This window comes from Dermacentor variabilis, chromosome 2 (genome assembly GCF_050947875.1).
Source record: "Dermacentor variabilis isolate Ectoservices chromosome 2, ASM5094787v1, whole genome shotgun sequence".
NCBI lineage: Eukaryota > Metazoa > Arthropoda > Arachnida > Ixodida > Ixodidae > Dermacentor > Dermacentor variabilis.
This window is the reverse complement of record NC_134569.1, coordinates 145,233,099-145,249,160: the sequence shown is the minus strand read 5'-3', so window position 1 is coordinate 145,249,160 and position 16,062 is coordinate 145,233,099. Positions and strand designations below refer to the sequence as shown.

The 16,062-nt window shown below is 44.9% G+C and overlaps 1 protein-coding gene across 3 annotated transcripts in view; it reads right to left on the bottom strand.

The window, feature by feature from the left end:
• Nucleotides 1–998: 998 nt before the first annotated feature.
• Nucleotides 999–16,062, bottom strand: part of LOC142572823 (hydroxyproline dehydrogenase-like) — a 47,115-nt gene continuing 32,051 nt past the window's right edge. Inside the window, exons 6-10 of one of the 3 annotated variants that reach the window (XM_075682204.1) lie at nt 14,350–14,496; nt 6,829–7,004; nt 5,407–5,508; nt 4,211–4,273; nt 999–1,765 (exon numbers count right to left, since the gene is read on the bottom strand). In XM_075682204.1, the coding sequence (XP_075538319.1) occupies nt 1,564–1,765; nt 4,211–4,273; nt 5,407–5,508; nt 6,829–7,004; nt 14,350–14,496 (690 nt within the window). In that variant the 3' untranslated portion in view covers nt 999–1,563. Of the gene's footprint in view, nt 1,766–4,184; nt 4,274–5,406; nt 5,509–6,828; nt 7,005–14,349; nt 14,497–16,062 lie in introns of all 3 variants that reach the window. The other 2 variants (XM_075682203.1, XM_075682205.1) reach the window with 2 other exon arrangements.

Below are 16,062 nucleotides of genomic sequence, written 5' to 3'. Positions count from 1 at the left end.
GCCAGGCAGCAGTCTATTCTGCACGGACTTGCTGCAGTAGTCACTGTCATATGGCTCCACTTAATTAAGTATGCAATACGATTTCTGCCTACATTTACCACTATACATCTCAGTCATCTGGACTCGTCTTACAAATGCTTGACTCATTTCAGTGTGTGTAGCGCTTGGAGAGAACAGTCAGCCTAATGCCACCCACCTTTTCCATTTCTGGATCGGACTTTTTCTGATTGTACATCCATGATTTCCCATCACCATAAGTGACATGGTTTAAGAGTTTGGACACTCCCACAGTCGAGGCTAAGTGAACAGGCACATAAAGAGAAATAAATTATGCAAAAGGCAGATGAAGATCATATCTCCCGCACATCTAAACGCCTACATAATCATCTCAGTTTCCAACGCTTCGTCGGTCACACCAATGCATTCAACTGCTCAGCTTTGCCACGTGCGATTGCCCTGTGGAATGGTCTTCCTGATAACATCGCTGACATTAATGACCCATTAACCTTCAGACAAAAAATCGCTGCATATTTGGCTAGTACTTAGCTAAAACAAGTATTTATTTAGTTTTGTTACTTTTAATTTCATTGTTATTTATTTATGTAAGCATTTGTTCTAAGGTTGCTTGCTTCACTGTATACTGAAAAGCTAACACCTGTTCGTTTACCTTCCCTGCTTTTTATCTTTGTTTACTTCGCGTTCTTTGTCTATAATTTGATTCTCGTTTTGTTCATATTTATGTAACAAAAACTATGTTTTTGCTCCGCAATTGTTATCTGTACCGCCCTCCTCACGCAATACTCCTTCTGGAGCCTGTGAGGTATATGAAATAAATAAATAAATAAATAAATAAATAAATAAATAAATAAGCAGGAAAGGAAGTACTTGGCTGGAAGACGGTATAGGGTAGGTGCAATGACTGCTATCGCAGCATTAGATTCGTCAGTCATTCTAGAGAGGTTACAATACACCTCCGTGAAGTACACCAAGGCAGTATATGCAATCTAGAAGACTGTAACCTCTTTAATTCTTCATTTAATAATAAACGTCTCTTCAACAACAAGGAGATACGAAAAATGTGACAAAAGCACTACAATGGCGTCAGCACGCGGTAGACAAGGCATCATCACAAAGAGCGGCGCAAGCTTGCATCCGCAGCTTTTGGTTAAGAAGGAATCGCGTGGCTCGGCCGTATTCTCGACAAGCGAAAGATGAAGCCAAGTGAGGGATTTAAAAAGCAAAGGATTGGAGGTAGGCGTGAGTACACTACGCAGTGGTACGTGACGATTATTTCCTCTTGTCACCCCCTATCTTCTATACGTGTCGTGCCAAGTACCAGCAAGCTCAGTTCAGCGTCGCTTTGAGCCCGAAAAGCGAGCATCTGACAGATTCCTGTGCTCGGAGCAGTTTGGCATTATCAAAAAGTCGCACCGGAAGAGCGGAAAGTCTCTCTTCCGCCTCGCGGCTAAGGGAAACGCACTGACATCATATCTCTTGATTGGAGGGTATCGCTGCGCGTCATGGCCCGCGTGCGTCCACGGCCACCTGTAGGCGCCCCAGTGTTCAACTCAGTTGTGCGCTGGCTCCAGGGGCCTCTTCCAGGAGCTCGCGAGTCGGCGTCGTATCTCGGCGGCCAGCATACGCCTCTCGATAACGGGGCTGCTCAGCACGGACCGGTTCTCGCTGGCTCGTCGTGCCAAGTACAGCAGCAGATCCGACGGCGGGCCGTACGGGATCGACTTGTACACGTTGTACCCGCGGGCAGCTGCAAACGAGAGCGAGCGAGCGGCTCACTTAGGCTGGTACCGTAAAAAAAGAAATCTTAAGCTGGACTGACAGACTTACATTTTTTGTCAGTTATAAATAAAGTGGATTTGAATGGGCAGCTAGTGTGCCTAATTTACGCTGAACGGCAGCGCTCTGTGTTTCCGAGTTAATGTGATGGCAAGGAATGTTTGCGTGAGCGCTTGGTGTTTAGCTTGGTGATCACTGTTGTGATTAGATTTTGCGAGCGTTAACGTCATCGCCCTGCTGTCACATATCCATGGAGCATGCATGCAATAGACAGGTCGTCTTACAGAATTTTTCGCACTCCAGCGACGTCAACGTTGAATTTTCGCACTATATACTCGCGGACAACCTAGGAAAGCAGTGAGTGTCATACAGGTGCTTAACTTTCAAGCGTGATTTGTCTAGATGCATCAGCCAATTACGTTAGCTTATTTACGTGGCGTCGCAGTGAAATCAACCTGTTTTATAAACCGGCATTTCTCGAGAGCGATGTCTTGGAAAGCGGACACACCGAAGCCAGATGCAATGCCGTTTTGTGGAGGGAGCTTGTGTTCAATTCTTCGGTTGTCACCGAGTGCAGTTTTGCGGGACGTCAGTGCTTTCTGTAGCGCCTCGCACGAAGCTAGCGAAATGTTTGATGATCAAAGAAACATATACGTGAATTGCATTTCATTGAAACCGATGGCTCCACGTCAAAGTTTCTCTGAAGTGTAGTTACGAAAAATGATGATCTGTAACGTGAAGAAACCCCATGATAAACGTGGCGCAAGATTAATGCAATCGGCGCCGCGGGATGGGTGCCAAGTAAAAAAAAAATATATCATTGCCAATTTAGCGGTAAGTACGAGAAAAAAGCGTGAGTATTACGTCGTGTCTACTTAACATACCGGATCCATTAATTAAACTGCGTTCACCTCATTGCCGAGTGTTGTTCTGGAGCTCACTCGACATAGACGTTCTGTCTCTTTGAGGAGCGACGTGCAATCGACCAGTGGTCTCGATCTGGAGCAGACCAGTGCCACTCCCACTGTGTGTATATATATATATATATATATATATATATATATATATATATATATATATATATATATATATATATATATATATATATATATATATAACGTCCCGACTTCGAACCTGCACAGTGGGGCAAAGGGAGGCCCTATAGTGGAGAGCTGAAAATTAATTTTCACCGTCAGGGGTCATTCGAAGTTCTCGCAGACCACGATACATGCGATTTTCTGAAATCTACCCCTATCCGTATGCGACTGCCGCGACCAAGATACGAACCCGCGACTTCGCGCTCAGTGGCAGAACGCCATGGAACCACTGAGCGACCACGTCACCCTCTATTTTGCTCTCTAGTACCGATCGTCTACCGCAAAGGAGTCTCTTCCCCCGAATTAGCGCTATTGAAGTTATTCTGCCAGACTAACTTTATTCGACGTTGTTCTTCAGCGTCTCATTAAGACCTACGGTAATGACGTGATAGTTCTTCATTTCAATAGAGAGGTATCCTGGACGGAAGTCGAAATCGCTCCTCGGTTTGGCCCTTGGTCAGGGTTGACGTGCAGAAGCCGAAAGGTGTAGTTTACCTTTAACAATGTTGATTTGGTATTCGATGTGCTTCCTGGGAATTCGTAACAGGTACAAAACATGAACACGCTGAATTTGTGATGTAAGGTGCGGGACGTGGTATTTTTGCAGAAGCGTATTCATGGATATATTTAATGCTCCCTTTTGCTTCACTCTATCTGTTTTTGTTTTTTTTACTATTATTCGGAAAGGCGATTTCTGCGGAATCATGTGCTAGAGTTCACAAAGTTTGTAGTGTAGCTCAGTCCATAACTTGGCTGTAATTTTTATTTAGCAAGGTGAGTGACAATGACAATGCTGACATTTGCATATTTGAAATCGTTCTTTCTTAAATAGTGTTGAATTGCTCCTTTTTGTTGTATGAATTTTATTATTATCTGATTTGGTGTGCTCCTGTGTTTTTTGTGTTTTTGGCGCATTATTAAACAATACTGTTCAATCATATATTCGTTTTACCTGAACAGATGATTTGGCCTTTCAGTTGTCATTTTACAACCCACCCCTCCCCCCTCAGGGAGCCCCACACCGAGCGGTCAGGGCTCATGGGGTCCTGGACTGCTAACTCCAACCACACCAAGGGCCCGTCAATGGGCACTGCGGTTTCTCTTTATTTTATTAATTGTTTTAGCTCTCTATCTTTTCTCTACTGGTTACCGCCCTACACAATGCATGTTGTTCCCTACTGCACTTTTCTTATTAATCTCAACTAGAATTTCGGTTACCCCCATTGGGCTTAGCACCTATCGTTTTTTCGCGGTGAAGTACTCATCCCCCCAAATAACTTGCTCGTGACCCACCTAAAGGGAAGGTGATGTGATCGTACATGCCCAACAGCTGTCCAAAGCTGACTCTCTCGTCGTTAACAGCGAGACCCAGCTCCTGCATCCTAGAAGAAGAAAAAAATAGCAGTACAAAACATAAAAGGCCCGCTGTGACCTGTAGACTTCTACAAACTAAAGGTCAAGAAGAATATGCCGATGGAATGACACATCCGTTGTGTGGTCCCCAGCCTGACAAAATGACCGCGCAAGAACATTTTGCAGCCGATCACTAAAAGCTCGAGTTTTTCGTTGTTATTGCCGCAGTTTCAACTCTAGGACTCATCAATCACGAGATTTCGCTGATGACGTAACCTCTTAATCAGATTTAATTCCCAACGATCTCAGCGAGACGTCAACAACGACAGGAACAATAGTTCAAATAAAATGTAACGTAAACACCTTTCTTCAAAAATGCATGCTAGCATCCGAAACCAACATACAACCCTGTCAACTTCTAGACAGAGGGTAGTGGCTACGCACCCGGCGCTTTATATGTTACGAACATATGCGACTTTTTGCGTTCATGCAGAAGTTTTCTTCTAGACGAACAATGTTCAATGCGTGCGTGTTTTGTGTTTTCTCGATGGGCGTTTCTGCCTCACTGCTTGAGAGAAAGGCTTGCAATGAGTATGAACACGAACTCGGAACTTCTTTCTGTACCTTCAACGTGAAGAAGGAACACGTATCATGTCCTCTGTCTTTTATTGATCCACATCAACACATATCCTCTGCGATAATTTGAATCTGTGAAGACTATAGGGAAATCTAGGACGGAATACGAAGAAGTTACGCGGCCCTTGTTTCCTCAAATTGCCTTCGGTTTCTAAACAAGAGAGGGGTGCCCGCGTGGCAGCAGTAGAAAAACACTACATTCTAAGAGCTGCGCGAGGCGTGTGATTAGAGTTTGGGCTACGAGTCTGAACTCTAATGTATTACACGAATGAGTTCGGGATTACAGTCTGAGATCTCGGGGGCCGTTCATAATAGTAAATTATATGGCGACGTCGCCGATAGGTGGTATCTACATCGCACAGGCCTAAAGACGGCTCCGTGAACTTAATGAAAGTCAATCTCCAAGGTCATGCTTTTGCCGTACTGTAAGCGGAGTAAAGTACTGGTGACGTCATGGACACCATATTTCACTTGTAGCACGTGTTCAGTGTCTACTAGATGCAGCATTTTGGTGACAATGTCATACCGTTTGGTGGCAGTACGTATGCTGTCCTCGTTGTGCGTCGCTACCACCAGACAGCACTCCCTCTCCGAACTGCATATGTGTTCGAGAAGGTAGCACAGCACCCTGCGAAGAATAAAAAATGAATAGGGCCAAAGAAAACGTCCCCTGTTATTCTCTCAAGGATTGCGGCCGCACAGAAAAAAATGAACAAATGGTACAAAAGAAAACGGTGCAGTCTTTCTAAAAAAAAAGTGCAGAAACAATGTTCCGGCGATAAGCAACACCGCTTGCGGCTCAAAAAAACTAGAAATCCGTCTAGAAGGCTTGAATGATTTAAAGGCCACATATGTCTCAGTTTTCGTTGAGTACAGTCCGCTTTGTCCTCCGTACATCAAGTCGGTCGTATACCTTTGGTTTACCCACCGTCGCGTAATTTACGGGACAGTCCCGAATCTCATTTCTACAGCGAAGTCAAACCTGACTTTTTATGGACAACTATTTGATCCGGAATGAGAGGTCCTGACATCCTGATCCGCGTGTCTATTTGAACTGCAGGTGCAATATAGATGTGCCTTTCAGGGACAAGGTAAGAATTACAGCTGTCTAAATACTATGATATGTCCATTCTTTTACGCCACCTCAGTCGCACACAACGGCAAGTTTTGTTTTGAGCTGTTCTCGGCGTTCAAAACAATAAGAAAAAGCACAGTGACGTAACGATACTGAATGCCCTTATGCAAACTTTTCTTCGTGAAGGATTCTTATTGTTTTGCTTTTTTCATTGGTTAAGTACAAGTATTTTGTTTGTTCTCCAAGTTGCAATGACAGTGCGGCTGGAAGAACCTATTTTCGCTTGTGTTTCCCAACATGCAATGTTATCGTATTGCTGCACTCTACCATAGATTACAAAAGAAAATCGAGACACATGCCTTATGTACTAATTGACTGACGCACCGACCCAGTGAGACCGACCGACCGACCGACCGGCCGACCGACCGACCGACCGACCGACCGACCGACCGGCCGACCGACCGACTGGCTGAGTGACACAACCTCCAAGCCGAAACTTTGCTTTCTACAGGCCGGTTAGGACGTATTGCGGGACGACGTTGAACTTCGATACCAGTAACTTCTACACGTAATTTGTAGGCCCACACATCACATGCCACGACATCTCAGTGCAAGGTCAGAGCTCCGATTGACCATGCTTCGCAAAAACGACCGACGAACAAAGCGTCGTTGGTATTCTGCTTTGAATATATGCGCTCGTGGGATTTCCTGTAGACGACGTCATGACACATGACGCGTACAGGCCTGGAAAGTACTCAAGAAGTGTGGCACACCACAGCTGCCACGTGGTTGAAAGGTGCGCAGAAGAAAAATTGCTCTTTCGCCGGGGTGCTGGTCATGCACGAGGAGTCAACGACATGAACCTGTGCTTACCGGTCGTAGTTCTCGTTGGTCTTCCGATAACTGCTACAGACAGCATCGACTTCACAACGCTCCCTGGCCTTTCTGCGCTCGCCGTCCATATAGGCGCCGCGCACCAGCTTGACGCCGAACGAGGCTCCCATGCGAGTGGCCAGGCACAGGTGACGCCCGACCTTGTCAGGAGTGTCCTGCATCGCCCAGTGAAGTCTTTTACACCACGCTCTTATGCCGAAATGACCCCACAAGTTACCCGCCTAAAAAACTTCGCAACAGCATTAAACTGCCTTTCAAAATGGCGATTACGCGACAATCTAGCATCTTGCTTTTTTTCCTTGCGTTGTGATCTAGCTGCCGACTCCGCAACATGTAACGACCATGCACAACTTAAATATATGAAAAAGCCCGCCCTTTATGTACTATCTCGTCCGGTAGTCTTTGGGAATACGCCAAACTGAACAAAGCTGATCCTGTAACTTTATCAATTAGTAGCAGAAACGCCGCTGAGTAGCATCTAGATAACACGAGCATGAAAACACTTCCGCAACTGTAAAGCTTTTCCTTTTTTTCTTATATTTTAACTGCGACAGCAGTTAAGTGCTAGAAATTGGGTTTGCCTTGTTCGTCCGTCCCGTCCGTTCATCAATCCGGGTACGCTAACGACGATCTTTTTCGTCACTGACGACACACAATTATGATTGCTTTCGTCATCATGCCAGCTCGTCATCCCCGGCATCACCACTGCCACAGTGCGAAGAAATGTAAAAGTTCTCGAAAGCCACCTTCAGTGGGATTTAAGCCCATGCCAGGGAAAACATGTGCATTTGAAGAGGTGAACACCCTAACCATGCACTGAGATACCGCCCATTTTATTGCCATAGCAATTATACGGACACTGCGGGCGCTTTTTGCCGTCGCCGTCGCCGTGGTGTTCCGTATAAAGTTTAAGGGCGAGAAGACTGTCGCCGCGCACATTATGCTGTATGTGCGAGTGAAAGCACGCGAGGGAAGCAGATGTTCGCGGCTCAATCATGCGCGCGAGAAGGAGAAAGTGGAGAGGAAACGCGCCGTCTTCCGTCGCGCGAAAGGCTGTGGGGGGATGGGAGGGACGGGGGTGCGGCGTTGTGCTCCTGCAGCAACTGGCATTTCGCGTCCGGGCGCAAGGGGAACTGATGATCGCCGCTCGATCTCGTGCCCCTCGTGTGCCGTATATGGAGGAAAGCGGGATGGCAGCGCGGGTGGAAGGGAGGGGGGGGGCGGCTTACACTCTGCCAATAAGCGCGCACTTTGCACGGCGGCGCGCGGCCGCGCGTGCTGTATCTGGAAAGGGATCTGCAAACGGCTCGTACCTTTGTGCGCGCTATGTTGACGCCACTCTTGCGTTGAAGCGATAGACCGCGCGAAGGTAACTTCGCTCGCTGCTACTGCCGCGCTTGCTCACACCAGCGTTTTGCAGCGTGTCAGCGCCCATCGAGAACGATGTGTTCATGTTTGCGTGTGCGCCCTAACGCCAAGCTTGTTAATTCAGTTATTAAGTGAATGTTTCCATGTTTATACAGCCGATAAAACTACTATCCTTATTTCGTACAGCTGTCTACTAATTCGCTAGCGCAATCGATGCTTCGCCTTTCGGGTCAAACTCTACTTTCTTTATTTTTGCTCTAATGCGTGGAATTATGAGTAATGTCATGCGAAATTTATTTACAGTGCATTTAAACACACATACGAAATAAAACGCACACATACTAGGCAGTCCAATGAAAGTTCAAAAATAGGGCAAACAAAGCTATTCGTCCATATGCGAAATCCACTCAGGAACAAGATGAAGGATTCCAACCACACTACGCGCTTGAGCAGCATAATCTCGAAAGGCAAACGTTATCAAGCGAGGTAGCTCGGCATGTCTGCCATTCATTCGGCTTTTCCATAATGAACAGAGTCCTAACAGCATAAACAAATCATATGGCGTTTTACTGATTCTCTTCTTCAACCGGATGCCAAAGATGCGAGGTGAAGTTCTCTTTTGAAAATTCTTAGCAAAATGTCCTAAAAATATAATTCGTCAAAACAGAAAAAAAAGAAGTGTTCTGTACTCTCGCTGTGGCAACAAAGTCCACAATTTGCATTCCAGGGCACATATACTTCTTTTTTATGAAGCCATGCTGTAACTGGCAAGTTTGAAGTGTACGGCTTAAAGAAAAAAATTTTCGCTGCTGGCGTTAAGCACATTCTACGGACACGGCAAAGTACATATTGACCAAATGTATTATTTATTTACTTTATATGGCATATTTATTATATTGTTATATTCTCATCATAACAGTATTTATTTTTACATATTATTTAGATGGTACGTTTCTCGCATGTAGTACCTGTATTATACTGAGCTCTCGAGTAACAACAGTGCTAGGCAATTAATTGAAGCCATTACACTCCACACAGAATCGAAGAGCAGTGGCGGCGGCGCATGTATTCGACGCGACAGCCAAGAGTAGTGTACAAGGATTGCATTATGCGGCATCACATAGGATTTGTTCTTGGCATGACGGGACGGCAGTGTATTTGCGTGCAATTCTCCGATGTTGTGCTTGTGAAAACAGCGTCACTGGCACAAGTGATGCACGCATGACAATGATTAGAATAACCCTAAAACATGACACATACCCACAATAGAAGATGCACCGAAAATAAAGTGTCTGATGAAAAACAACGCCGAAAGCATTCACGGCTTCTGGCATGTATTCTTGCAAGCAGCAAGTAGGCGAAAATTAAAAGCCAAAGCATAAGAAGAAAAGTAAGATTTCACCATCTTAATGTCAGTATCTTTCCACTCTTGCCTCCAGACTTTCTTTGCCAAAAGTTGGCAAATATAGTATGTCTGTCGCTTCAGCACTGCTTTGCGAAGCAGGGAAAGCATCACAACTAAACCCAGCTGCTCTATTAGCGAGTAGTTATTACACACGAACGAGGTCGTGTGCATGCAATGTTACGCTACACGATCAACGTTACTCTGTAATATGTACTCTGTTATAATATAGAGTGTTGTAAAGCGTCCACAACGTTAATGCGAGAGAGTAACGATGCAGCAACAATACCACATTGCTTTCACAGTAGCTCACAGGATTCACAGCCGCCAAGTGCTCTGTAGAGCAGCGCTACAAGTGGGCAGGGAAAATGTAATCTCCCAAACATCTTAGGTTGCACCACGCTACTTCATTCGTGACATCAGTAGCACTAGAAGTTTTGGACTAAGAGTTTATTAATCCTCAGACAGGACTTTAAAACGAGTCAGCGAGCCCAAAAAGCACGTAGCCATTAAAATAGCAAGGGCCTGTTCACCCACGGCCTAAGTATTGATATATGAAAAAAAGAATGGTTATAAAAACTGTGTAAGGAGGTCGAGTTTGAAGGTCATCTCGAGTGATATAATGCAGTCACGTTGGCCACATAAATGCTTGCGTTGCGCTACTGAACAATGAAAACAAAAGAAAATGTAACTGCATCACACAAAACAAACGAATAGAAACATAATGTACTAGGATTATCTTAATCAATTATATTTAAATAGTGAAATGTAGAACCACATAAGAAAGCCGAGCCTTTTGCCAAACTGCTGCAAACACAAGGTTCTATAAAAGTATTAATTTTAACTGAGAAAATATAGCTCCCTTAGACAGAGGAAGTCTGAGAATGGTAAAGTCTGTCCATGCATGTAATTCTGATTAAACACCATGCATTACAATGTCATACAAAAAGGAAGTTGTGTACATCCCAAAGAACAAGTCAGTACTTCTTTATCACGAACAGCTCCGATATGGCTTGCCTCTTCAATTAATATTTTGAATTCGTTTTCACATGGGATGATCGTTCTACACCCCAAACGCGGCTTTCCATTAAGCAATGCCCATCTGAGCTAACTGTCATACGACACAACATTCTGAATCTGATTCCTTAAACTAGATGAGAAAACATAGCCTGGTCCTGATCAAATTCCTTACGGTCTTTTAAAGCGATACGCTTAGTGTTGCTCATTTTTTCTTTTCGATATGTATACTAATTCTCTCGAATCCGGAGACGTTCCGAGAGACTGGAAGCGGGCTAAGATAGTACCCATTCACAAACACGGTTCCAAATATGATGTCACTAATTACCGGCCCATCTCTTCGACAAGTACATGCTGCAAAACGCTGGAACACATTTTAACAACATAGCCAATGAAACTTGCATAAGAAAACGACATTTTGGGTAAAAATCAGCATCGTTTTCGACGAGGGTACTCAACAGTCACTAATCTCACTGAAGTTACGCAAGAAATATGTGGATGTATCAATGGAGAGGGTGAAATACTTATTATCTTTATCAATTTCCGCAAAGCATTCAATAGTATATCCGTCAGAAAGCTGCTTATGAAGCTGTCTCAATTTCTAGGTAATACTCAGCTAATAAAATGGATAAAGGCATATTTATCTGAAAGGGAACAATTTGTTTCATCAAATTCTGTTTGCATTACGAATAAATCAGTTTGATCGGGTGTGCCACAAGGGTCTTTTATAGGCCCACTTTCTTTTTTCTCTCCGCTTACATACGCGATATGAGCGCAGGTTTTTTTTCGACCCAAATAACCATCAAACATTACGCAGATGACATCATTCTGTATGTTAAAGTATGCACCCTTAATGACCAACAGGAACTTAGTAGCCATTTACAAAAAGTCAGCCTCTGGTGTGACGAGTGCAAAATGGAGCTGAACGCATCAAAAATTGTTGCTATGCATATGACGCGTAAGAAAGATCCGTTAATTCTCCCCTACAGCATGAACGGAGCAGCGTTACCGGAGGTTAGGGAATTTAAGTACCTAGCCATTCATCTCACGCATGACTTGAGCAGGTCGGTACATGCTGACAACATTTGTAATAAGGCCATGCGTAAACTTTGGTCATTAGTGGACCACAAGACCAACTTGTGCTAGAAATAAGGCAGCTCCAGCTATATCACCATATCATATCATAATATATCACAAGCTAGGAAAGAAAGGACGTGACATTACTTTTCAGTGGCTCCCAGGCGACTGAGGCATCAAGCGCAACGAAAACACCGATGAAGCTGCTAGGTGGGCTCACAAAGATGCCGTGAAGGAACCAATCCCTCTGTCAAGAACTGACGCAGCAACAAAGCTTCGCATACTAGCGTGTGATGGCACACAGTTCGTGTGGAACACGCCAGCTGTCGTACATACTCGACTGCACCACCCGGACCCATCACTACGACTGTGCTTTCCATCTGGACTATCCAGAATCTAGACAACTGTTCTCTACCGACTATGGCTAGGAGTGTCTTTCACGAATGCATTTGCTTGCCTCATCGGTATGACTGACAGTGCTGCCTCTGATAGTTCCGGCCGCGTGAAACAATCGAACATATCGTCTATTGTTGTCCTCGCTACAGCTCCTAGAGACAATCGCTCGTGACGGCATTGGCACGCCTCGATGACCGACCGCTTTCTGCGCAGATGATCTTGGAGTGCCGGCTGATGCGACCCTCACACCAGAAGGCGGTGAAAGCGCTACTGAGGTTCCTCCGGTCAAGCGACCTGCTCGAACGTCTGTGACGCTCCTGCGTTCCTTTGTGTGTTTGTTCGTTTCTTTCTTCCTCCCCCACTCTTTTCTCCTGTGTGGAATTTTTTCTTACTTCTTTTTAAAGATCTTTCTGTCTCCCCTTACCCCTTCCCCAGTGCATGGTAGCAAACTGGATATCTGTCTTGCGGTTAACCTTCTTGCCTTTCTCATCTCTTGTATCTCTCTCTTTCTTTTGGTCATTACGATGAAAACTTCACGACGCTACCTCAAAAGTAAAAAAGGGCTTGCAAAATGACTGTACTTCCTGTACTGACTTATGCAAGTTATGTGTGGGAGCCGTACACTCAACAGAACACGTTAAAATGTCAGCTCGTGCAAAACAAGACCCTGAGGGTTATCTTTAACACACACGCTACAACCCAGTCCGTCACCAAACTTAGAAGCACAGCTGATCTCATGAGTGTCAAGCAGGAAATGCAGCTTAACAGGTCGACATTCTTTTTTCACGTATTAAGCGGGAGACTATAAACCAGACTTAGAACAACATATCAGATTACATAATCCTGGTAGCCACAAAACAGAGCATTCAAAACATACTAAACTACGTAATTATACAACAGAATCATTCAAGCATTCATTCTAGGTTCGAAGCATAGCCGATCGGAACAACTTGCCGCAAGAGATAGTAGGTTGTCCTGATTTAAAGGCTTTTGGAATGGCTGTTACCAATTATTTGTCAACGATTGAGAGTACAATTTATTGTTAGCTGTTTTTCATTTGCAGCTGTTTGGTGCATCACTTTTTTATTTCCGTTGACCTATACAGCGATAAACTTGTTCATTGCAACTCATGTGATTTATTGTTTTCGTATTTGTTAATGTTATGCCTGCCTATCCTGATTGCTCTCTACAGAATTGTATAAACATGAACTATGTTTAGTTTGTACGCGACAGCAATGTAACCGCAAATCCTGTCTTGGCATGCGCTGACAGTATAAATAAATGAATAATCCAGGCTCTTCTTTTTGTACTTTTACATAATTATATTAGTGTTTGAAATATTATATTACTTATTACATTTTCTTTCATGTGCTTATTTTAAATTAATTAGTTTTCTATACGACCGCACTCCTCCCCCTTAGAGAGCGCGTTACAACCGTTGTGTTCTGGTCCAGTTACCCCATAGTGAGTGAACCTGAATATTTGAGGAACAATCAGGCAACGGAAATGCAGCTGTCGCAGGGGAAATGAGTTCATGGCTGGAGGAATCCCTGAAGCCTGCAGCGTGTATACACACACACACACGCACACACACACACACACACACACACACATATATATATAGCAAACTGGCGCCATCTGGCGCCTATATGCTACAGAGTTCCCCCGCTGTTCTGTTCTACACGCTATGTCAATGACTGTACAGCCTGTATAAGTAAACGACGCGCGCTGTTCATAGAACTGATATATATATATATATATATATATATATATATATATATATATATATATATATATATATATATATATATATATATATATATATACCCGCCGTGGTTGCTCAGTGGCTATGGTGTTAGGCTGCTGAGCACGAGGTCGCGGGATCGAATCCCGGCTACGGAGGCCGCATTTCGATGGGGGCGAAATGCGAAAACACCCGTGTACTTAGATTTAGGTGCACGTTAAAGAACCCCAGGTGGTCAAAATTTCCGGAGTCCTCCACTACGGCGTGCCTCATAATCAGAAAGTGGTTTTGGCACGTAAAACCCCATAATTTAATATATATATATATATCATTTCGATGAACAGCGCGCTTCGTTTACTTATACAGGCTGTACAGTCATTGACATAGCGTGTAGCACAGAACAGCGGGGGAAACTCTGTAGCATATAGGCGCCAGACGGCGCCAGTTTGCTCTAAGTGATAGCTGTATCTTATATAGCCTCGATTTGGGCCCTTACCGTCAGGTAGCACTGGTAGGTGTTCCACACAAGCGGTGTGCGCTCGTTGAAGGCGGCCATCAGAGCGAGGCCCAAAAGTTCGATGCCTCCGTTCATGTCTGCAAACTCCGCGTCCACCAGAATCGTCACTCCGGCGTCCTTCGCAGTCTGCGAGAGTACAGTACAGTGTGAGCCGTTCCTGTACCTTGCACCCCCACAGCGGCTTTAACCCCAAAACTCGGTGGTGACTCGAGTTACGCCCAAACTGGCTGCTCCAGAAACCCATTTCCGATCTGAGAAACGCGTGCAGGTCGTGTCTGTGCCGAAAGGCACGTGCACAGGACGGGCCAAATCCCTGGCTTAGAGTATGAAAAAAGCTTCACGTAAATCGCGTAAAAATGACTGGTTATCTAAGCTATACTGTCACCTGTACTTGTTTACCTTTCCCCAGTGACTGTCTTTCGCTGGGTAACAGATGTTCAGAGTTATCGCCCAGCACAAGGCGCGCCTTTCTTCATCAGAAGTTTCCCGAATTTTACCGCTGGTTCTGACTGCTGTTTGTGTTATCGCCGAATCTTATGTAGTAAGCTTGGGTGCGCGACGAGGATAGTGGTGATGTTCTAGAATTTACGATGGCACCAGCGATTATGCTGGATGATTCAGCTATTCATGTATGAATGGCCGATGCGTCTAACTCACACGTAAGACTTTCGACGATCGACCAGTGTGCTCACCGCTATCATTGTGCGGAGTGTTACTTATTTTGATGGACACAGGTCCGCCCGATAAACAGTTAGTTTTCCGACTAGCATTGTGCCAGTGGGGATTTTCAGCGTCAGCACAACAGCACAATAGCTACATGGGGGTCGCATCTCCTGGTGCCTGTAACGGAAGCGTCTCTAGAGCGTAAGTTGCAAGAGTGCGCGTTCCTTTTAGCATTGAAATGGAATGTACGACAGACGTGGTGCTTTCGACGAATGGTGCCATTCATTCTTGCAGTAAATATTTATAGTATCATTGCCTTCGTTTCTTTTTTTAAAGCGCAGCTCTTAAGCGCCCGTTCCTGCATCGGCGTCTGCGTCGTCCCTCGGCGTCCTCGTAACCGAGCGAACGAGCACAGCTAAAGGATGAAAGAGCGAACATGGAGTGCGGCGGGGAATGAAAGACGATGATAGCAAAGAGAGCGCGAGGAGGAAAGTGGAGGAGGAGGGTATGGCGATAGCGTGAGAAGAAAAGCGTAGTGCCGCGCGAGACTTGCTCTGTGGCGATGATAGCTACGAGATGGCGCAAGAGGATCGCGCGCGTTCGTCTGTTCACCGACGACGCCACCGATACCATATATGGAAACAAAAAGCTGCATGAGCGGAGGTCTGTCTGCGGCTGCTGCTGTGAATCGCACGCACGCGTCACCCACGCGTCGCCTCTCGCGATCTGCCGATTAGCGAGGCAGTCGCACCACACATCGCTCCGTTTGCAACATGCCTCACGAGGCATTGTCCGTGCCAACCAACATATCGCGAAATGAAAACACGTATAGAGCTGCGCTCAAATTTCGCATTAGGGACTATCGAAGTCGTCGGTGCATTCTTTTTTCTTTCTATAGTTGTCTTCTTCAGAAGTGGAGTGCTTTTGTTTTCATAATTGAAATATTTATTCTTAAATTTTTAAACAACAAATCCCAAAGTATAATTTTGGGTACGGTGAATTTGATGCCTGAAAATTCTGATTTAAGCG